Source organism: Nerophis ophidion, linkage group LG08 (assembly GCF_033978795.1).
Source record: "Nerophis ophidion isolate RoL-2023_Sa linkage group LG08, RoL_Noph_v1.0, whole genome shotgun sequence".
Classification (NCBI taxonomy): domain Eukaryota; kingdom Metazoa; phylum Chordata; class Actinopteri; order Syngnathiformes; family Syngnathidae; genus Nerophis; species Nerophis ophidion.
Window position 1 is genome coordinate 12,818,668 of NC_084618.1, and position 25,147 is coordinate 12,843,814.

The window sequence follows — 25,147 nt, forward strand, 5'->3', positions numbered from 1 at the left end:
TAAATCACTAGTGTCTCAAAGGGCTGCACAAACCACTACGACATCCTCGGTAGGCCCACATAAGGGCAAGGAAAACTCACACCCAGTGGGACGTCGGTGACAATGATGACTATGAGAACCTTGGAGAGGAGGAAAGCAATGGATGTCGAGCGGGTTTTACATGATACTGTGAAAGTTCAATCCATAATGGATCCAACACAGTCGCGAGAGTCCAGTCCAAAGCGGATCCAACACAGCAGCGAGAGTCCCGTTCACAGCGGGGCCAGCAGGAAACCATCCCAAGCGGAGGCGGATCAGCAGCGCAGAGATGTCCCCAGCCGATACACAGGCAAGCAGTACATGGCCACCGGATCGGACCGGACCCTCTCCACAAGGGAGAGTGGGACATAGGAGAAAAAGAAAAGAAGCGGCAGATCAACTGGTCTAAAAAGGGAGTCTATTTAAAGGCTAGAGTATACAAATGAGTTTTAAGGTGAGACTTAAATGCTTCTACTGAGGTGGCATCTCAAACTTTTACCGGGAGGGCATTCCAGAGTACTGGAGCCCGAAATGAAAAAGCTCTATAGCCCGCAGACTTTTTTTGGGCTTTGGGAATCACTAATAAGCCGGAGTCCTTTGAACACAGATTTCTTGCCGGGACATATGGTACGATACAATCGGCAAGATAGGATGGAGCTAGACCGTGTAGTATTTTATACGTAAGTAGTAAAACCTTAAAGTCACATCTTAAGTGCACAGGAAGCCAGTGCTGGTGAGCCAGTACAGGTGTATATGTATGTATATATGTATATAAAGGTATATACAGTATAGGTATATATGTATGTATATATGTATATAAAGGTATATACAGTACAGGCGTAATGTGATCAAACTTTCTTGTTCTTGTCAAAAGTCTAGCAGCCGCATTTTGTACCAACTAATCTTTTAATGCTAGACATGGGGAGACCCGAAAATAATACGTTACAGTAGTCGAGGCGAGACGTAACAAACGCATGGATAATGATCTCAGCGTCTTTAGTGGACAAAATGGAGCGAATTTTAGCGATATTACGGAGATGAAAGAAGGCCATTTTAGTAACGCCTAAATCACTAGTGTCTCAAAGGGCTGCACAAACCACAACACAAACCACGACATCCTCGGTAGGCCCACATAGGGGCAAGGAAAACTCACACCCAGTGGGACGTCGGTGACAATGATGACGATGAGAACCTTGGAGAGGACAAAAGCAATGGATGTCGAGCGGGTCTAACATGATACTGTGAAAGTTCAATCCATAATGGATCCAACACAGTCGCGAGAGTCCAGTCCAAAGCGGATCCAACACAGCAGCGAGAGAAAAAACAAGCCCATTTTTAACTGTTCTTACCACACCACATTAAAAAAAGGCCTTCAGTGTGTTGTAATGACAAAAAAAGCCTTTAAAGCAGGGGGGGCCCAAATATCCAGAGGGCCACATACTGATAAACTAAAGCATGAGAGGAATTTTTTGTGTAGTTTTCCCCTTCAAAACCTATATTTTTTTTCTTCTTCAAAGAACAAGAAAATGCAATTTCGAACAGCCATGGCCAAATTGAAATTCTATCATGCTGACCAGATAGCTTGAAGAAAATAATGAGTTAAAAAAGTTAGCATGCTTACAGTTAGCATAAGCAAAGTACCAAAATATGACCGTGATGTAAAAAAAGCTAGCATGCTAAAATGCTAACTGCCACACGTCAAGTAACAAAATACATTATTCTGGCGTGCGTACCTGAAAAATGTGTTTAAAATGCTAGCATGCTAACGTGTTCATGGATCATGTTCCAACATATGACAAAAATAGCTTTGAAAATCTAGCATGCTAACAAGTATGCGAGAACTAGAAAATGCAATTTCGAACAGCCAAGGCCAAATTGAAATTCTAACATCATGCTGGCCAGATAGCTTGAAGTAACTAATGAGTTAAAAAAAAGCTAGCATGCTTACAGTTAGCATTAGCAAAGTACCAAAATATGACCGTGATGTAAAAAAGCTAGCATGCTAAAATGCTAACTGCCATGCATTAAGTAACAAAATACATTATTCTGGCGTGCGTACCTGAAAAATGTGTGTAAAATGCTACCATGCATCAAGTACCAAAATAGGACTAGGGTGCATACCTACAAAACTAGAAAATGCAATTCCGGTGTGAAAGCTGATCAGCCAGAGTCGAATTGAAAGGCTAACAGAATGCTGGCCAGCTAGCTCCAAGTAACAACGGAATAAAAAAAAAAAAAAGCTAGCATGAAATGATTAACCTGGACTCCGACTTGAAAAACTTATTCGGATGTTACCATTTAGTGGTTAATTGTACGGAATATGTACTGTACTGTGCAATCTACAATTAAAATTTTCAATCAATCAATTCTTACAGTTAGCATTAGTGAAATACCAAAATATGACCGGGATGTAAAAAATCTAGCATGCTAAAATGCTAACTGCCATGCGTCAAGTAACAAAATACATTATTCTGGCGTGCGTACCTGAAAAATGTGTTTAAAATGCTAGCATGCTAACGAGTTCATGGATCATGTTCCAACATGTGACAAAAATAGCTTTAAAAATCTAGCATGCTAACAAGTATGCGAGAACTAGAAAATGCAATTTCGATGTGAAAGCTGAACAGCCAGAACCGGATTGAAATGCTAACAACATGCTGGCCAGATAGCTCAAAGTAACAACTGAGTTAAAAAAAAAAAAAAAAAGCTAGCATGCTTACAGTTAGCATTAGCAAAATACCAAAATATGACTGTGATATTAAAAATTTAACATGCTAAAATGCTAACTGCCATGCGTCAAGTAATAAAATACATTATTTGGGTGTGCGTACCTGAAAAATGGGTTTAAAATGCTACCATGCATCAAGTACCAAAATATGACTGGGGTGTATACCTACAAAATTAGCTTTAAAAATCTAGCATGCAAACAGGTATGCTCGAACTAGAAAATGCAATTCCGGTGTGAAAGCTGAACAGCCAGAGCCGAATTGAAATGCTAACAACATGCTGGCCAGATAGCTCCAAGTAAAAATTTAGTTTTAAAAATTAACATGCTTAGAGTTGGCATTAATGAAATACCAAAATATGACCGTGATGTAAAAAAGCCAGCATGCTAAAATGCTAACTGCCATGCGTCAAGTAACAAAATACATTATTCTGGGGTGCGTACCTGAACAATTTGTTTAATATACTACCAAGCATCAAGTACCAAAATATGACTGGGGTCTATACCTGCAAAATTAGCTTAAAAAATTTAGCATGGTAACATTTGTCAAAAAACAGTATTTGACGCTAGAGGTGTACCAAAAAAAGCCAGCATGCTAATTTCAGAATGCTACCAAATTAGCTACGGGCTGCACTTAATATATTACAATTTTCTCAAACTTTAACACCTTTGAAGCATTTTAATCATTTTGATAAAATACAAAAACAAGTATAAAGTGTATGTAAGTATAAATAAGATTAAAATAAACATTTTGGACATAATAAAAATGTAAAAACAAAATCGTACTACCCTACGAATTACCATTAACCACGGTGGTTACAGTTACATCCATCCATCCCATCCATTTTCTACAGCTTATTCCCTTTTGGGGTCGCGGGCGCCTATCTCAGCTACAATTGGGCGGAAGGTGGTGTACACCCTGGACAAGTCGCCACCTCATCGCAGGGCCAACACAGATAGCCAGACAACATTCACACTCACATTCACACACTAGGGCCAATTTTAGTGTTGCCAATCAACCTATCCCCAGGTGCATGTCTTTGGAAGTGGGAGGAGCTTATCCCCAGGTGCATGTCTTTAGAGGTGGGAGGGGTCTATCCCCAGGTGCATGTCTTTGGAAGTGGGATGAGCTTATCCCCAGGTGCATTTTTTTGGAGGTGGGAGGGGCCTATCCCCAGGTGCATGTCTTTGGAAGTGGGAGGAGCTTATCCCCAGGTGCATGTCTTTGGAAGTGGGAGGAGCTTATCCCCAGGTGCATGTCTTTGGAGGTGGGAGGGGCCTATCCCCAGGTGCATGTCTTTGGAGGTGTGAGGGGCCTATCCCCAGGTGCGTGTCTTTGGAGGTGGGAGGGGCCTATCCCCAGGTGCATGTCTTTGGAGGTGGGAGGGGCCTATCCCCAGGTGCATGTCTTTGGAAGTGGGAGGAAGCCGGAGTACCCAAAGGGAACCCACGCATTCACGGGGAGAACATGCAAACTCCACACAGAAAGATCCCGAGCATGGGATTGAATCCAAGACTGTGGGACCTTGGTATTGTGAGGCAGACGCACTAACCCCTCTTCCACCGTGAAACAGTTTTATAGACAAATTATACTATTTACGGTCACGTTGGAGAGTGGTCTGGGGCACAAAATCCTGGAATCTGGGGAGGGCGAAACAGAAATTATTTGAGAAGCATTGGACTAGATTTGTATAGCGCTTTTCAATCGACTAGATCAGGGGGTAGGGAACCTATGGCTCGAGAGCCAGATGTGGCTCTTTTGATGACTGCATCTGGCTCTCGGATAAATCTGAGATGACATTGCTTGACACGAAAAGTAATGAATAATTCCACTTGTAATCACAGTGTGGCCCTGCGATGAGGTGGCGACTTGTCCAGGGTGTACGACGCCTTCCGCCCGATTGTAGCTGAGATAGGCGCCCGCGACCCCAAAAGGGAATAAGCGGTAGAAAATGGATGGATGGATCACAGTGTTAAAAATGATGTTCAAAATATAAACCATTCTCATGCAGTTTTAATCCATCCATCCGTTTCCTACCGCACCTGTTCAAGAAATGGCGTTAATGGTAAGAAGTTATTTATTACTGGTTAGTGTGGGGCTTGCCCTCCTGGAGGTTCTTCAGACCACCAAGCACCGACATGAGAGCCTGTTTCAGGGTTACAATATTGTTTTATTTTTCAATAAGTCTCTCAGTTGCTTTCCAGCAATTGTCTTTTTCTCTTTCGTTCTCGCTCGCACTCTGGCTCCAGCTCCAACCCCATCTCTCCTCCTGGCTGCAGCTTATAACAGAGCGACAGGTGATTATTTAACAAGGCCCAGGTGGGCCTTCTACGCACCTGTCGCTGATTTTGAGGCCGATCCTGGCAACACCCCGCTTTGCTGCGGGCCACGCCCCCTCCACAGTTAGCTTCAGAATAACAATGTTATTACAAAGAATAAGAGACCTATTATACTCTAGAAATGTTAATCTTACTTAAAAATGCACGCGTTAAGTTGTGTTCAGTGTTAAAAAATATTATATGGCTCTTACGGAAATACATTTTCAAATATTTGGCTTCTTGGCTCTCAGACAAAAAGATTCCCGACCCCTGGACTAGATACTCAAAATACCCACGGAAGTGAGAACCCAATATTCATTCACTCCACATTCACAACTTGTGGTGGTAAGCAACATTATTTAGCCGGAAGCATGGCTGCCAATTTGGCATTTTGCTGTACATAATTCAATGTACATACTCTGATGACTGTATTAAGCTGATTTGTACTAGGAATTGATTAACGTGGACCCCGACTTAAACAAGTTGAAAAACTTATTCGGGTGTTGCCATTTGGTGGTCAATTGTACAACTGTTGTAGAGTTACAACAGTTTTATAGACAAATTATACTATTTATGGTCACGTTGGAGAGTGGTCTGGGGCACAAAATACTGGAATCTGGGGAGGGCGAAACAGAAATGATTTGAAAAGCATTGGACTAGATTTGTATAGCGCTTTTCAATCAACCAGATACTCAAAATACCCACGGAAGTGAGAATCCAATATTCATTCACAACTTGTGGTGGTAAGCAACATTATTTAGCCGGAAGCGTGGCTGCCAATTTGGCATTTTGCTGTAAATAATTCAATGTACATACTCTGATGACTGTATTATGCTGATTTGTACTAGGAATTGATTAACGTGGACCCCGACTTAAACAAGTTGAAAAACTTATTCGGGTGTTGCCATTTAGTGGTCAATTGTACAACTGTTGTAGAGTTACAACAGTTTTATAGACAAATTATAGTATTTATGGTCACGTTGGAGAGTGGTCTGGGACACAAAATACTGGAATCTGGGGAGGGCCAAACAGAAATTATTTGAGAAGCATTGGACTAGATTTGTATAGCGCTTTTCAATCAACCAGATACTCAAAATACCCACGGAAGTGAGAACCCAATATTCATTCACTCCACATTCACAACTTGTGGTGATAAGCAACATTTTTTAGCCGGAAGCGTGGCTGCCAATTTGGCATTTTGCTGTAAATAACGTTGATCGCGAGCTACCAGTCGACCGCGGGGGGTGTGTCAGTCGATCTCCAGCCAGGCTTTTAAAAAAAATTGACCTAAAAATTAGTGATCATCAGTCTTCACCAAGACGTCACTTAAATGACATTCACGGTACCGGAGGGTCTTGTGAGATGACGCTGGCTGCTGCAAGATCATTATTATGAAAATATGACCGAGAAGAAGGTGAGAAACACTTTTTATTTCAACAGACTCTCGCGCCGTACCTTTCGTCAAAACTCTAAAGGCCGACTGCACATTTCCTATCTTCACAATAAAAGCCCCGCTTCATGCTGCCTGCGCTAACAAAATACAGAGTCTCGGAAAACTGGCGTGCACAAGCGATCCCTCAGAAAGCTGGCGTCCGAGACTCTTATTTTGTTAGCGCAGGCAGCATGAAGCAGGGCTTTTATTGTGAAGATAGGAAATGTGCAGTCGGCCTTTAGAGTTTTGACGGATGGGACGGCGCGAAAGTCTGTTGAAATAAAAAGTGTTTCTCGCCTTCCTCTCTGTCATTTTTTCATAATAATGAACTGGCAGCAGCCAGCGTCATCTCACAAGACCCTCGGGTGCCGTGAATGTCAATCAAGCAAGTTACGGAATTTGCCGCGAAGGTTTTTCTTGTAAAGTGTATGGAAGCTGGATGAATTAGATGCCAAAAACCAACCACTTTCATGTGGTATTGTACAGAAAGGACAACTTTTTTTCTCCTCCATTTGAAAATGTGGGCGTTATCATCATTACTGTCTGATTCCAATCAATGCAAGTCATCAGAATCAGGTAATACACCAACTTATAGTCTTGTCTTTGCGAAAGAAAGACATCCATATGTGTTACACATGCTTGTATTATCTTTAAACACATTTAACTTGTTTACAAAAATGTCTCTTTCATAAATAAATAAATATAAATGATATATATAAATGAGGTAGATCCCCTCGAGTTGGTCAATTGAAAAGTAGCTCGCCTGCAGAAAAAGTGTGGGCACCCCTGACGTAAATAATTCAATGTACATTGTCTGATGACTGTATTATGCTGATAGTATATATTTGTTCTAAGAATTGATTAAGTTGAAAAACTTATTCGGGTGTTGCCATTTAGTGGTCAATTGTACGGAATATGTACTGTTCTGTGCAATCTACTAATAAAAGTCTCAATCAATCAATCAATCAATCACTCAAACCGGCTTGTAAGAGCGGAGACTTCCGAGCACGTCTTTTACACGCACATAAAATAAGGAAAAGGAACAATAACTCAGTTCTTCATGATTTATACATGATTTGATATGTCTTGGCTCTTAAAAAGTGGGATCACAACAGCAGTGTGAAGTGTTGTGACTTCACACTTGTTTTGTTTTGGTTGAGCTGCTGAGAAGAAGAAAAAAAAGTCAGTGGGTCAAAAGACCGGGCGACTGGAAGGCAGTCCAGAGACGAGACTGCATAGATCAGGAATACAGGACATGCAAGAAGGCAGACAGAATTGTACAATCAATCGAGGCTCCAGCATCCTTTTTTTTTTTTTTTTCTTCTTATTTAAACAAAAACATTCACAAATAAAAAAAAATGCCGATTTGACAAAAATAACATACAGTAACTTGTCTTCCTCAATCTGAGGATTAAGCTCCCCTAACACAAACACGCTGAAATGTGCCAAGTCAGGGGTGTCCAAAGTGAACCACTTTTTAAAAATAACTACTACAAAATAACCCAGAAGAAAAAAGGTCATTAAAGAGCAAACAGGTGACATGTTACAATGTTGACACTGACAACACAAAGCTGTCATGCAGGCAGTTTTCAAAAAGTATTTTTTTAATGGACTGATAGATCTGAAGCTTAAGCGTTGTAAGTAAATAAAATATATATTGAGATATTACTTTTTGTCAACATTTATTAGTGGGGATCCCTCGGACTTTTAGTGTTTTTAACTGTCATTTTTCAAAAAATAATGAATCAAAAGCAATATATATATATATATATATATCATTTTTTATTTTTTTAATTGCTGTATAGATCTGAAGCTAATCTGGATATTTAAGCGTTGTGAATAAATAAAATATATAGAGGTATTACTTTTAGATAACATTTTTGTAGAGATTTTGAATCCCCAGGACTTTTAGTGTGATATTTTTTTAACTGTCATTGTTAAAAACAAATAAGCATTATTTTTATGAATTGAGGTTTAAATTATTTCACATCAAATATTGCATTCCAAAAAAAATCGGGGGGAAAATATTGTATATTTTAGGTTTTGACCTAAAAAACAAGGTTTATTTAGGCATTAACAAACATTTTTACAAAAAACAACAAATAGATCTGAAGTTGATCTGCAAATATTCAGGTTTTAAAAAGTAAAAAAAAAAAAAGTGACTTTTTAAACACTTTATTTTTGCCAAGGGACTTTTAGTGTGATGAGATTTTTTTCATTGTTAAAAAAATAAGCAATATTTTTATGAACTATTTACTTATTTAAGGCTCTAATTATTTCACATCAAATACTGCATTTTGAAAGATTTGGGGGGTAAAATATTGCATATTTTGTGTTTCTGACCAAGGTTTTCTTAGGAAATAAGACACATTTATACAAAAAACTGTATGGCAACAAATAGATCTGAAGTTGATCTGCACATATTCAGGTTATAAAAGTAAAAAAAAAAAAAAAAGACTTATTTGAAACACTTTGACTGCCAAGGGACTTTTAGTGTAATGATTTATTTAACTGTCTTTGTCAAAAAAAATTGCAATATTTTAATGAATTATTTACATATTTAAGGCTCTAATTACTTCACATCAAATATTTTATTCTGAAAAAAAATTGAGGAAAAATATTGTATATTTTATGTTTTTTGACCTAAAAAAAAAATTCTTATATATATATATATATATTTGTTTTTTTTAATTGCTGGATAGAGTTGAAGCTTATCTGGATATTTAAGTGTTGTGATTAAATAAAATATATAGAGATATTACTTTTAGTTAACATTTTTGTAGAGATTTTGAATCCCCAGGACTTTTAGTGTGATATTTTTTAAGTCATTGTTAAAAACAAATAAGCATTATTTTTTATGAATTATTTACATATTTGAGGCTCTAATTATTTCACATCAAATATTGCATTCTAAAAAAATTGGGGGGAAAATATTGTATATTTTAGGTTTTTGACCTAAAAAACTAGGTTTATTTAGGCATTAACAAACATTTTTACAAAAAACAACAAATAGATCTGAAGTTGATCTGCAAATATTCAGGTTTTAAAAAGTAAAAAAAAAAAAAAAGTGACTTTTTAAACACTTTATTTACTGCCAAGGGACTTTTAGTGTGATGAGTTTTTTTTCATTGTTAAAAAAATAAGCAATATTTTTATGAACTATTTACTTATTTAAGGCTCTAATTATTTCACATCAAATACTGCATTTTGAAAGATTTGGGGGGTAAAATATTGTATATTTTGTGTTTCTGACCAAGGTTTTCTTAGTAAATAAGACACATTTATACGAAAAACTGTATGGCAACAAATAGATCTGAAGTTAATCTGCAGATATTCAGGTTTTAAAAGTAAAAACAAAAAAAAAAAGACTTATTTGAAACACTTTGACTGCCAAGGGACTTTTAGTGTAATGATTTTTTTAACTGTCTTTGTTAAAAAAAAAATTAGCAGTATTTTTATGAATTATTTACATATTTAAGGCTTTAATTACTTCACATCAAATATTTTATTTTTAAATTTTTTTTAGGGAAAATATTGTATATTTTAGGTTTTTTTTCTTAGGCATCAACAAACTTTTTTTACAAAAAACTACGGCAACAAAAATATCTGAAGTTTATCTGCAGATATACAGGCTTTAAAAGTACAAATAAATAAAATATGATTTATTTGAAACACTGACTGACAGGGGACTTTTAGTGTGATATTGTTTTAACTGTCATTGTTTCTAAAAATAATAATGAATAAAAAGCCATATCATAATTAATTATTTACATATTTAAGGCTCTAATTTTTTCACATCAAATATGCATTTTGAAAAATGTTTTGGGGAAAATATTGTATATTTTGTGTTTTTGACCTAAAAAACAAGGTTTACTTAGGCATAAACAAACATTTTTACAAAAAAACTTTATGGCAACAAATGGATCTGAAGTTGGGAAAAAGTTTGGACACCCCTGATCGAGGTGGCATGTGTGTGTGTGTGTGTATGTGTGTGTGTGTGTGTGTAGGGGCTTGCATACCTTTAAGGTACAAAAAGAAAAAGCCAAAGAGTGTGACTTAAGCGCAAGACAACTTTGCAGAAAAAGGCGACTAAACTACAACTTGTGGCGAGTTGTATTAATGACGCTTCAATGCAATCAGCGAGGGAAGAAAAAAAAAAAATCTCCATTTTGGTTTGTGAGAGGTTCACATTCCTTCCAAGACGAGTGGTACCTGAACACAAGAAATTTAGTGCAACTGGTCATCTGAAAAGGAGCCAGGTGAGAGTGTCGCAGGTAGAAGGAAACACACGTGTACAGTGGAACCTCCAAAGTGGAACACTTGCCTTATTATGGGGAATCTACTCATCCTTTGAAGGCGCCTGGCTATCCATGGTTTATGACACTATAATCAAATCAAAAATACCCCAATGGTAAGTCGTTGCCTAATTATGAGATACAAAAGTCATAAATACAACATGGAGTCAAAATGATGAGATAAGGAAGTCATTAGGAAATTAAGTTATAATTATGAAATGAAGAGTAGTAATGAGATAGTTGAAATTATGAGATACAATTTGCACTCTCATTATTGTGACTATCTCATAAATTCGACTTTTTATCTCATAATTATGATTTTTTTTCCTAATTAGGACTATTTCATCTGCTGCTGGAATTTTAATTTTCCGGAAGGAACTCTCCTGAAGGAATCAATAAAGTACTATCTATCTATCTCAAAATTATGAGTTTTTAATGACATAATTATGATTTTATGAGAGCCTAATTATGAGATATTAATCATAATTTTAAAATGCGATAGTTGAATTTTTTGGTACAAACTACACTCTAATTTTTTCAACTATCTATCTCATTTCAACTATCTAATAATTCTGACTTTTATCTCACAATTACAACTCTATCTCAAAATTTTGATTTTAATCTAACAATTATGACATATCTCACAATTACACCCTTTTGTAATAACAACTTTGTATCTCATAATTTTGACTTTTTGAGTTAGAGTTGAAATTGTGAGAAAAAAAGTCATGGTCAAAATTATGAGATAAAAATAATGAAATTATGAGATGATTACAACCTTTTTATCGCATCATTACAACTCTTTATCTCATGATTTTGACTTTAATCTAATAATTGTATGACTTTGCATCTCACAATTACAACCCTTTGTATCCCATAATTTTGACTTTATGAGATAAAGTTGCTGTGATGAGATGGCGACTTGTCCAAGGTGTACCCCGCCTTCCGCCCGTTTGTAGCTGAGAAAGGCACCAGCGCCCCCAAAAATGGAATAAGCGGTAGGAAATGGATGGAAATAGAGTTAAAATTGTGAGGTAAAAAGTCATAATTATTAGAGTCAAAATTTTTTGAGATAAAATGTCTATCTGTGTCCCAGCGATGAGTTGCGACTTGTCCAGGGTGTACCCCGCCTTCCGCCCGTTTGTAGCTGAGATAGGCACCAGCGCTTCCCGCGACCCCAAAGGGAATAAGCGGTAGAAAATGGATGGATGGAATAATTAAATTATCAGATAATTACGACTTTTTATCCCACAATTACAACTCTCCTCTCTTACTTTCAACTTTTTATATCATAATTTTGACCTCATGAGATAGTTGTAATTCTGAGATAAAAAGTCGTTTATTAGATTAAAGTCAAATTTATGAGATAAACTATTTAAATTATGAGATTGAGATAAAAAGTCTTATTAAAGTCAAAATTATGAGATACAAAATTGAAATGATGAGATAGAGATGAAATTCTGAGATTAAAAAATTGTAATTATTAAAGTCAAAATAATGAGAAACTAAAGTTTGAGAGTTTTGTGAGATGAAAAGTCTTATTAGATTAAAGTCAAAATTATGAGATACAAAATTGAAATCCTGAGATAAAGAGTTCTAATTGTGAGATTAAAAAGGTTGTAATTATTTAAGTCAAAATTATGAGATAAACAGTCAAAATGATCTCATCATTTCAACTTTTTAGCTCACAATTAAAACTTTTTATGTCGTCATTTCACTTGATCTATTCATTTCAATTCTCTCTCATAATTATTACTTTTTACCTCATAATTTCAATTTACCTATCTTATAAATATGACTTTTATGCTCACAATGTCGTCTTTGCTTTCTATCTCGTAATTACAACTTTTTTTTTTTACTGCTACATTTTTTATTGTATATTTTTTTAGTGGCTGAAACAGGCTTTCATACGCGGCAGACAGGTAGAAATAATAAGAGGCGATGCTGCCACTTAGTGGTGTGTCATGGCTATTGCTGGAGTTAGTGTTAAAATTTGCAGGCCTTTTGGAGGTTCCACCGTGTTCCTCGGCGGGCGTTCTTCATGTAAACACGTCATGTCAAATAAAAATGCAGATAAATAGGAGGCACAGAGTTGCTAGCAAACTGGCACAGTCATTGTGTTGCCACGTAAAAAAGGAACACAAAAAAAAAAAAAGAATATTTCCGACCGTGGGTCCTTTAAATTGCACACATTCCCGCACCTTGATCGGCCATTGTAAGTGCCCGTCTCTCACTCGCGCCTTAAGAGTATTCGTCATGCTTCATGAACCCTTTAAAAAAAACAAAAATGAGTGCTACATAAAGAGCAGACTTCACACACACACAACATGACATCATCTTCCAGGTTGGACTTGGCGTCGAGTTAACATTCCAAGATGCTGTTGACCGCCGCCTCGAGAGCGGAGTCCGTGTCCAAGTGTCGGGGCGAGGCCAGTTTGGCTACCTGGTCGACTGTCTGCCCGTCTGGTGCTGCAAAAGTTGAGTGGTTACCTTGCGGGTGGCAGGTGGGGGCGGGGTCAAAGCGCTGCTGGGCTCTCTTCAGTTCTGAGACGCTATTATTCTCCGAAGGCGAGGTTTGAGGTCTATCAACTGTTGGCTCGGCGCCTCCTCCTGGGTCTCCAAACCCAGGCTGGAAGTCTGTCCTGTATGGCGACTCCGCCATGTCTCTGTCCAGCTGATTCCTTTCGCAGACGGGTGGCGGCGAGGGGACGGGATCTTGGAAACGTTTGGATTTCAGCCCACAGCAGAAGTCGTCCAAGAAACTGTCTATTGGACCAAAAGCGTGATTTAAAGGTGCGCTCGCGCTAACAGGGCATGTGTGAGTTTGGACCTGGATCCACCAGCACCATGCGCTTGTCTTGGGTCAGGTTGCCGCGCTCCTCCTGGTTGAAGGTCCTGTCAATCATCACCATCTCTGACGACGGACTGCAGTGTTGCTGAGAGGAGAGACAGGGAACGTGAACATTTGACCTTGTCCTGGGATGTTTTGGACTTTATCGGGCTAGATCTCGGACGCCTCTGTGGCAAACAGCTGCGGTAGTCGGCAAAACGGCCGTGACGCGTGACCGTCCTGGCTTATGGACACACACGCATCCATGAACTACTACTTTACAGTAGGGATGCACCGATTAATCGGTAACCGAATATATTCGACCGAAAAAAGCCACATTCGGCCTTCGGTGGAATGAGTTAAAAACAAGGCCGAATAGTGGCGTGTGACGCAATTTTTTGACGCAGTGACGCAATCAACAAACGTGCAGTGACGCTGGGATATGTTGTGTACCTGTATAAGTGTATGAGGTTACCAGAGGTGGGTAGTAACGCGCTACATTTACTCAGTTACATCTACTTGAGTAACTTTTGAGATAAATTGTACTTCTAAGAGTAGTTTTTATGCAACATACTTTTACTTTTACTTGAGTATATTTATAGAGAAGAAACGCTACTTTTACTCCGCTCCATTCATGTACATTCAGCTCGTTACTCGCTACTTTATTTTATCGATCTATTAATGTTTGTTTTGGTTTTTCGAAGTAGGATGTATGCATGCCTGCGTTTCACCAATCACATGCAGTCACTGGTGACGTTGGACCAATCAAACAGAGTCAGACGGTCACGTGACCGCCACACGTCGAATCCGACTTAAAAAAGTTGAAAAACTTATTGGGGTGTTACCATTTAGTGATCAATTGTTCGAAATATGTACTGTATTGTGCAATATACTAATAAAAGTTTGAATCAATCAATCAAAAGTGTAAAGGAAAAAAGACACTTTTTATTTCAACCGTACTTCCCGTCAAAAGCCTAAAGGCTGATCGCACACTTCCTGTCTTCAAAATAAAAGTGCCGCTCCATCGCGCCTGCGCTAACAAAATAAGAGTCTCCGAAAGTCAGTGCAAACAAGCTAGCAAGCTACGGCGTTTGCCGCCAATGTATTTCTTGTAAAGTGTATAAAAACGAATATGGAAGCTGGACAAATAAGATGCCAAAAACCAACGACTTTCATGTGGTATTAGACAGAAAGGAAGAACTTTTTTTCTCCTCCGTTTGAAAACGTGGACATTTTCAGGACTACTGATTCCAATCAATGCAAGTCATCAGAATCAGGTAATACACCAGCTTATATTCTTGTCTTCATGAAAAATAGGAATCTATGTGTTAAACATGCATGTATATTCATTAAAACACCTTTAACATGTCAACAAAAACAAAATATATATATATATATATATATATATATATCCATCCATCCATTTCCTACCGCTTATTCCCTTTTGAGGTCGCGGGGGGGCGCTGGCACCTACCTCAGCTACAATCGGGCGGAAGGCGGGGTACACCCTGGACATATTAATATATATGATATGTGTGTGGATGTATATGATACGTGTGTGTATGTACAGTATATATGAGGTAGATCACTTCGACTTGGTCATTTATTAAATAATTGATTGATGTTGAAAAACTTATTGGGGTGTTACCATTTAGTGGTCAATTGTACGGAATATGTACTGTACTGTGCAATCTACTAATACTAAGTTTCAATCAATCAATCAATGAATGCCTACTGAGCCTATGGTGCTGTTAAGTTATTGTAGCTCAATTTGCCTTTTTTTTATTTTAATGTATTATTATTTAATATATGTTATTGTTTTAGTTGCTGAATTTGCTCTGAATTTGGCTCTGAATTTGCTCGTTGCTATTTATAAGTTTTTGTGCATTATTTGTTGCCGTAATGAGGTTACTCATCAGTTACTCAGTACTTGAGTAGTTTTTTCACAACATACTTTTTACTTTTACTCAAGTAAATATTTGGGTGACTACTCCTTACTTTTACTTGAGTAATACATCTCTAAAGTAACAGTACTCTTACTTGAGTACCATTTTTGGCTACTCTACCCACCTCTGGAGGTTACAAGCACACACTTATTGAGATTTAGTGGGGCCTCTGTTTACATTATTAGCCTGTTGTGTAGGCTACCTGTATAAGTGTAAGAGGTTACAAGCACACACTTAATTGAGATTTACTTGAGCCTTCTGTTTACATTATTAGCATATCTACTGTGGCTAAGCAGACTTTTGGCAATAGGACAATAATTCATTTGTTGTGGGTTTATCCACTTAATTTTTTTTTTGGAATGCATGTTTTGTTTGAAGGCCTAATATAAATGAAAAACTTTGTGCTTTTTTTGAAAAGCAAAGGCTACTGGAATATTTAAAAGATGTCAATATTCAATAAAAAATTACTTTATTTGAAAAACATGTCAAAATATTTTTCTAGGCTATTTATGCAATATTAAAAAAAATTGTGAAAAACTGCATTCATTATTCGGTATTCGGCCTTCGGCCAAGCGTTTAAATTTTATTCGGCTTCGGCCACAAATTTTCATTTCGGTGCATCCCTACTATACAGATACGCCCCACCCCCCATCCCTGGCCTTTGCCACTTCATCCACCGAGGTCTGATGGACAGAGCAGCGCGAGTCCCAAGTTTAGTATGTCGGAATATGTGCTCATATGTGCTTATGTTCCTGGAGGTTTTTGCTGGTCTCAAACTGAGCCCCCCACCCCAATAGGAGCTCAGTTTGGGAGTTTCTTTTTTCCCTCCTCCATTGTTTAGCCTTACTTCCAACCTCTCTACAGGGTGACGCTTGCTGGCGACCCATCAGTCTTCCTGTTTTGTCTACCCTTGTATACGGTATGTCTATTTTCACACAGGTTTGTCTAGTTTACAAAAAGAACAATTTCCCATGTGGATCATTAAAGTTTGTCCAAGTCTAAGTCGGTCCCAAAAACACATTTTTTTGTACTTCTTAGGTCCAATGACAACAAAGTTCTGTTCCATTCCAATATTTCTGATGAATGAGGACCATATGAAAACGAGTCAGCTAGTCCTTTAATGCACCTTATAGTCTGGTGTGCCTTTTGTATGAAACAGACCTGACTCAACCCGTTCATCGGCAGTGCGCTTTATAATATGGTACACCCTACGGTCCGGAAAACATGGTAGTCATGAAAATAAAGAAAACGCATTGACTGAGAAGGTGTGCAGGCATGTGATTTGACCACAATGAAAAAGACTGAAAACATTTCCAGGGGTCTGGGGGACGAAGGCCCTGGTGGGGGGACAAGTTATTTACGAAGCTCCTGGTTTTTCACCAATTGAACATGCTAAAATTAACACAGACAACACCATTTGAAGACAATATTTGTGTGTTTAAAGACATGAAAACATCATTAATAGAACATACATACCCCAATTATCCTAATGAATCACTGTGTATGGTTCAGTCCCAACAGTATTTAGTCACTAATATTTACATCTTGTGTTCATTTCACATCCACAGGTGTCACATTGATCAGTGTTATTATTTACAGTATTACCACATCACTTCAGTTCACTTCGCACATTTACTTGCTCGGAGAGCCCTAACATGAGCTTTCCTTGCAAATTTCTGAGCAGCCTGCATTTCCCTTTTGGTCTCTGCTTTTGTAGCTTCTTTTTTGGATTTCACTGCCAACTTCTGCTTCTTGGACTCTCTCTCCACTTCCATCTGCTCTAGATCATCCCTCTACCTCTTGCTTGAGGTTCTGATCTTTGTATTTCGCAAAGCAATAATTGGCTAATATTTAAAACAAACATGCGTATTTCGCGAGCAAATATTTTTTAGCTGACCTCGTTATTAACTACCCTGTCTGCAACTGAAGTGGCTTGTTTGGGTGGATCTTTCCTCTCCATGTCTACGGCAGTTGTCGATGTAAACAAAGGATGAAGTCCGTAAGGTTTGCTCACTTTCGGTTGAAATCCAAAAGTACCAGCTAGTGAAAAATTTGTTTTTCCTTGCTTCAAGTTGTTTCATATGTTTTTTGGCGTTTCGCATGTACCTCGTGATCCATAGTCAATATTATCATGACACCACGTGCACAAAACTTTTCCGGGACGATCGATTTTCCAAATAAAATCGCCGGACAAAGCCGTAACTTCCTTCTTCCCAACAGTATCAGTGATTTCCCTTTCCATCCAGTCCCATCGAAACTTATTTTTGACATGTTTATCAATTTCTTTTACCTGTGAAGCGTCCTTTCTCTCGAGAACCGACATCGTTTACATTTGGAAAATGGCGGTAATAACGTCATCATTCATAACAGATGTCCTGATTGATCACAAGGAACATATCGACCAATCAACTACGGCATAATATAAGCTACGTCTCGATTACAAAAGACGAATCGGCAAGTAAACGAATCTTGACTTAGGGTCGGAAAAAAAAAACGGAAAAACGGAAGATAATTTTTTTTTTCCCCCCCGAGATTAAAAAAGACGGAATTCCGACTTTAGACGGAAAAATCACATGCCTAGTGTGTCCAAACTTTTGGCCTGTGCTGTATATCACGGTTGGTAGAGTGGCCGTGCCAGCAACTTGAGGGTTCCAGGTTCGATCCCTACTTCCGCCATCCTAGTCACTGCCGTCCTTGGGCAAGACACTTCACCCACCTGCTCCCAGTGTCACCCACACTGATTTATATGTTAAACCCAGATTCCGATCTAACAAAGGTCTTAACTCATTCTCCTTTTACGCCACATCAAGGTGGAATGCACTCCCAACAGGTGTAAAAGAAAGTGCATCTCTAGCCACCTTTAAAACCGCACTAAAAGAACACCTCCAGGCAACTTCAACCCTAAACTAACCCCCTCCCCGGATTGTAAATAATCAAATGTAAATAATCAAACGTATATACTTGCTATTATGCTTTCTGATCTCTCTATGTCCACTACTTGCTGTACATATCCTACGAAGTCAGACCTACACTGTTTCAATGTCCATTTCTCAGATGATATAATTGTTGATGACTGAAGTGCTGACATCAACCCAACTTACCTCCACATCCCACCCCTGATTGTAAATATTGTAAATAATTCAATATATATATACTCTGATGATTAACTTGTGTGATGACTGTATTATGCTGATGGTATATATTTTTACCATGAATTGCTTAAAGGGGAACATTATCACCAGACCTATGTAAGCGTCAATATATACCTTGATGGTGCAGAAAAAAGACCATCTATTTTTTTAACCGATTTCCGAACTCTAAATGGGTGAATTTTGGCCAATTAAACGCCTTTCTGTTTATCACGCTGGAGGCTATGACGTCAGAATGTGACGTCGCCGAGGTAACACAGCCGCCATTTTCATTTTCAACACATTACAAACACCGGGTCTCAGCTCTGTTATTTTCCGTTATTTTGACTATTTTTTGGAACCTTGGAGACATCATGCCTCGACGGTGTGTTGTCGGAGGGTGTAACAACACTAACAGGGAGGGATTCAAGTTGCACCACTGGCCCGAAGATGCCAAAGTGTCTGCCGCCAGACCCCCATTGAATGGGCCAGAGTGTCTCCACATTTTACCGGCGATGCTAAAGCAGACATGGCACAGAGATGTATGGATAACCTGCAGATGCATTTGCAACGATAGTCAACGAAATCACAAAGGTGAGTTTTGTTGATGTTGACTGCCAGCTAATCGATGCTAACATGCTACGTTAATCGATGCTAACATGCTATTTACCGGCGATGCTAAAGCAGACATGGCACAGAGATTTATGGATAACCTGCAGATGCATTTGCAACTATATTACGTTTCTTTCCACCCACATTTAATGCGAAAAAATCACTTACCAATCGACAGATTTAAGTTGCTCCAGTGTCACGAGATGCGAAAGTCCTGATCGTTTGGTCCGCACATTTTACCGGCGATGCTAACGCAGCTATTTGGCCATGCTATGGCTATGAATAGCGTCAATAGCTATTCGCTCAATAGCTTCAGTTTCTTCTTCAATACTTTCATACTCCAATCATCTGTTTCATCCATTTTCTACCGCTTATTCCCTTTCGGGGTCGCGGGGGGCGCTGGCGCCTATCTCAGCTACAATCGGGCGGAAGGCAGGGTACACCATGGACAAGTCGCCACCTCATCGCAGGGCCAACACAGATAGACAGACAACATTCACACTCACATTCACACACTAGGGCCAATTTTTAGAGTTACCAATCAACTTATCCCCAGGTGCATGTCTTTGGAAGTGGGAGGAAGCCGGAGTACCCGGAGGGAACCCACGCATTCACGGGGAGAACATGCAAACTCCGGTACATTTTTTTTTAAAAACTTAAAAAAATACAACAAGCCACTGGGAACTGATTTTTATTATTTTTAACCCTTATGAAATTGTGATAATGTTCCCCTTTAACGTGGACCCCGACTTAAACAAGTTGAAAAACTTATTCGGGTGTTACCATTTAGTGGTCAATTGTACAGAATATGTGCTGTCCTGTGCAAATCTACTAATAAAAGTTTCAATCAATCGATGTAACTTAGATATTGGGTTTCACTATGTTAAGCGCTTTGAGTCACTAGAGTGGGGGTCGGCAACCCGCGGCTGTTTAGCGCCGTCCTAGTGGCTCTCTGTAGCTTTTTCAAAAATGTATGAAAAATGGAAAAAGATGAAGGGAAAAAATATATTTTTTGTTTTAATATGGTTTCTGTAGGAGGACAAACATGACACAAACCTCCCTTATTGTTATAAAGCAAACTGTTTGGACTAAACATGCTTCACACATTCAAGTATTTGGCGAGCCTACTAATTTTGACAGTCTTTGAACTCACCGTGGTTTGTTAACATGTACAACTTTCTCCGACTTTCTAGGACGTGTTTTATGCCACTTCTTTTTCTGTCTCATTTTGTCAACCAAACTTTTAATGTTGTGCGTGAATGCACAAAGGTGAATTTTGTTGATGTTATTGACTTGTGTGGAATGCTAACAGGGCATGTTTGGTCCCTGCATGACTGCAAGCTAATTGATGCTAACATGCTATTTAGGCTAGCTATATGTACATGTATCATTATGCCTCATTTGTAACTATATTTGAGCTCATTTAGTTTCCTTTAAGTCAATTTAATATCTCATGACAAACTATCTGTATGTAATACGGCTTTTAAATTTGTTTTGCGGCTCCAGACAGATTTGTTTTTGTATTTTTGGTCCAATATGCTCTTTCAACATTTTGGGTTGCCGACCCCTGCACTAGGGAAAAGCGCTACAGTTGTGATCAAAATTATTCAACCCCCACACAATTTTGGTGTTTTAGCAAGTTGAACATTTATTCCGTATTTTGTTTATAGTCATATCAAATAAAGATGCATTAAATAGACAAATGCAACTTGAATTACGACATTATATTTTGTAACATACCAAACAGTGTAATTTCTCTCAATATCTCATTGACAAAATTATTCAACCCCTTGAAGATCATAACTCTTAAGAACAGAATTTCAATAAGGTCTTTTCAATCAGGTGTTGAAAACACCTGTAGATGTGATTAGAACCATAACGAGCAACAATTAAACTGATTGAAAAAGACTGTGACGCTCAGCTTCTTGTAGATGGTCAATGGTGTATTTGCAACATGGTGAAGTCCAGGGAGTGGTCAAAGAAGTTAAGAGAGGAAGTAATTTCTCTTAATAAGAAAGGATATGGATATAAGAATATAGCAAAGACATTACACATTCCAAGAGACACAGTTGGGAGCATAATTCGCAAGTTTAAAGCTAAAGGCACAGTGGAAACACAACCTGGGCGTGGTAGAAAGAGGATGCTGTGTGCGTACAGTGGTGAAAAACCCCCGGGTAACAGCTGAGGAACTACAACAGGACATTGTTGAGGGGGGAACGCAGGTTTCGTCCCAGACAATAAGGCGCGCACTACGAGATGAAGGCCTCCATGCCAGAACTCCCAGGCGCACCCCACTTCTGACTACCAGGCACAAGAAAAATAGACTCCAGTATGCCAAAAATCATCTGGACAAACCATAAAAGGTTTTGGGAAACTGTTCTATGGAGTGATGAGACAAAACTGGAACTCTTTGGACCTATGAATCAACGTTATGTCTAGAGCAGAAAAAGTGAAGCTTACAAAGAGAAGAACACCTTTCCTACTGTTAAGCATGGTGGGGGATCAATCATGCTCTGGGGCTGTTTCTCTGCCTCAGGTACCGGGAATCTCCAGCGCGTTCAAGGCATTATGAATTCTATTTCCTAGCAGGATATATTAGCTGCAAATGTCATGAAGTCAGTGACGAAGCTGAGGCTTGGGAGACGTTGGACCTTCCAACAGGACAAGGATCCCAAGCATACCTCCAAATCAACATCAGTGATTGCAGAAGAAGGACTGGAAGACTCTGGAGTGGCCTTTACAGTCGCCAGACCTAAATCCTATAGAAAAGCTGTGGTGGGACTTGAAGAAGGAAGTTGCAGCACGCAAGCCCAATAATATGAATGAACTGGAGGCCTTTGCCCAAGAGGAATGGGCTAAAATACCTGTAGATTGTTGCAAGAAGCTTGTGTCCGCTTATGTATCACCTTTGAAGGATGTCATTACTGCCAAAGGGTGTTCTACTAAGTACTAAAGATGCATGGAACTAGGGGGTTGAATCATTTGGTCAATGAGATATTAAGAAAAATGTCGTTTTTTGGTATTTTGTAAAATACAGTGTTACAATTGAAGTTGAATTTGTCCATTTGACACATCTTTATTTGATATGACTGTAAACAAAATACGGAATAAATGTCCAACTTGCTAAAACACCAAAATTGTGTGGGGGTTGAATAATTTTGATCACAACTGTATATAAATATAATTGTCAAATTCACACAAACATCATACACCAGACATTATAGCAGCAGCTCGTGTGTTTGTACCTCAGACTCTGCCAGAAGTAGCCGCCTGTATTTGTTTATCATGGACTGCGTCCTCATGAGCACCTGCGTCGCTACCGACTCAAATTCATCATCCACTGTAAATAGATTAAAAAATATATATATTAGTCAGTACGTAGCCATTTTCTGCGTGACATGCGGTAGAAATAAACACCCTGCGAGAACTCCTCCTGGGTGGGTGGCGCTCCCTGGAACACGTGGAAGGGGAGGAGCCTTTGAAGCACGTCGCTGAAGGATGTGAAGTGTTGGCGGTCGGGGGTGTGGACTCTGTCGTGGTCTTCCCTTAGCTGCTGTAGAATCCTACCGACACAATTTGTGGTTAAACACAAACACGCGTGATTGAACAAAAACGACGGATCAACAGTTGACTTACATTCCTCCCTTGGTAAGCGGCATGGGGGCGGGCCTCTTCTGAGCACTGACCTGTTGGGAGAACGTTTAATGTACGCACTGCTTGTGGTGTGAGTGAGGAGGAGTACTGCCACGAAACATACCTGAGTATTGATGCATAAATCAGGTGTTTGCATCGCTACAGGAAGTCAAAACACAAACAATCAATATGAGGGCCAAACGGATTTAAATTCGAGATGTCCGATAATATCAGACTGACGATATTATCGGCCGATAAATGCTTTAAAATGTAATATAGGAAATTATCGGTATCAAACAGTAAAATGTATGAATTTTTGAAATGCGGCCATACGGAGTGGTACATGGTACAGTGCCTTTGCGTGCCGGCCAAAAACACATAATATCTACGGCTTTTCACACACACAAGTGAATGCAAGGCATACTTGGTCAACAGCCATACAGCTCACACTGAGGCTGGCCGTATAAACAACTTTAACACGGTTACAAATGTGCGCCACACTGTGAGCCCACACCAAACAAGAATGACAAACACGTTTTGGGAAAACATCCGCACCGTAACACAACAGAACAAATACCCGGGACCCCTTGCAGCACTAACTCTTCCTGGGACGCTACAATATACACCTCCCCACCTCAACCTCCTCATGCTCTCCATGGGAGACTACGTCCCAAATTCCAAGCTGCTGTATTGAGGCATGTTATAAATAATAATGTGACTTATGTGACCGGCATAGCTCGGTTGGTAGAGTGGCCGTGCCAGCAACTTGAGGGTTGCTGGTTCGATTCCCGCTTGTGCCATCCTAGTCACTGCCGTTGTGTCCTTGGGCGAGAGACTTTACCCACCTGCTCCCAGTGCCACCCACACTGGTTTAAATGTAACTTAGATATTGGGTGTCACTATGTAAAGCGCTCTGAGTCACTTGAGAAAAGCGCTATATACATATAATTCACTATATAAATATAATTCACTTCAATAATAAATATGGAAGTGCCATGTTGGCATTTTTTCCCCACAACTTGAGTTGATTTATTTTGGAAAACTTTGTTACGTTGTTTAATTCCTCCATGATGATAGATCCTTGTTAGCGCCGTGCATGGCAGCTCCCGCCATCAGTGTGTGAATGTGTGTGTTTGTGAATGGGTGAATGTGGAAATAGTGTCAAAGCGCTTTGAGTTCCTTAAAAAAAAGGTAGAAAAGCGCTATACAAGTACAACCCATTTACAATCCAGCAGAGCACCTCGACAAAATTAGGCATAAAAATGTGTTAATTCCACGACTGTATATATCGGTATCGGTCAATATCGGAATCGGTAATTAAAGGCCTACTGAAAGCCACTACTACCAACCACGCAGTCTGATAGTTTATATATCAATGATGAAATATTAACATTGGAACACATGCCAATACGGCCGGTTTAGTTGACTAAATTGCAATTTTAAATTTCCCGCGAGGTATCCTGCTGAAAGCGTCGCGGAATGATGACGCGTGTGCGTGACGTCACGGCCTGTCAGGAAATATTAGCTCAGCACCACTCACGGCTAAAAGTCGTCTGCTTTAACCGCATGATTACACAGTGTTTTGGACATCTGTGTTGCTGAATCTTTTGCAATTTATTAATTTAATAATGGAGACTATAAAGAAGAATGCTGTTGGTGGAAAGCGGTGGATTTTAGCTGTCTTTAGCACCGTGACACAGCCGGTGTTTCTTTGTTTTTAACACAGAGCGGTCAAGCGAACATGTTTCTCTACGTCAACCAGCATGTTTTTGGATGGGAAAATTGTGATATATATCTTGCCGGAGACATCATCGGATTATTCGTCCTCCTGCAGTAGCTGTTTAAAAGGCAGCTGTGAGCTTGGCTCCTCGCCTTCTCTCTGAGACACTGCGTGTTCACTGCAGCCATCCGACCTTGAGGTATGTCTTTACAATCTCACTAAAACACTATTAAAACAATAAGCAGATAAGGGATCTTCCAGAATTATCCTAGTAAATAGGTAAATAAGTAGGGACGGCGTGGCGCAGTGGGAGAGTGGCCGTGCGCAACCCGAGGGTCACTGGTTCAAATCCCACCTAGAACCAACCTCGTCACGTCCGTTGTGTCCTGAGCAAGACACTTCACCCTTGCTCCTGATGGGTGCTGGTTGGCGCCTTGCATGGCAGCTCCCTCCATCAGTGTGTGAATGTGTGTGTGAATGGGTAAATGT

At 39.2% G+C, this 25,147-nt stretch overlaps 1 protein-coding gene across 5 annotated transcripts in view; it reads right to left on the bottom strand.

Annotated features, from left to right (window-relative positions):
- Positions 1-7,544: 7,544 nt before the first annotated feature.
- bicral (BICRA like chromatin remodeling complex associated protein) overlaps positions 7,545-25,147 on the bottom strand; it is a 38,764-nt gene continuing 21,161 nt past the window's right edge. For 3 of the 5 annotated variants that reach the window (XM_061907701.1, XM_061907703.1, XM_061907702.1), the window contains 6 exons: positions 23,063-23,097; positions 22,942-22,991; positions 22,723-22,868; positions 22,551-22,645; positions 13,620-13,725; positions 7,545-13,555 (listed from right to left, as the gene is read on the bottom strand). In XM_061907701.1, coding sequence (XP_061763685.1) covers positions 13,152-13,555; positions 13,620-13,725; positions 22,551-22,645; positions 22,723-22,868; positions 22,942-22,991; positions 23,063-23,097 — 836 coding nt within the window. In that variant the 3' untranslated portion in view covers positions 7,545-13,151. Of the gene's footprint in view, positions 13,726-22,550; positions 22,646-22,722; positions 22,869-22,941; positions 22,992-23,062; positions 23,098-25,147 lie in introns of all 5 variants that reach the window. The other 2 variants (XM_061907704.1, XM_061907705.1) reach the window with 2 other exon arrangements.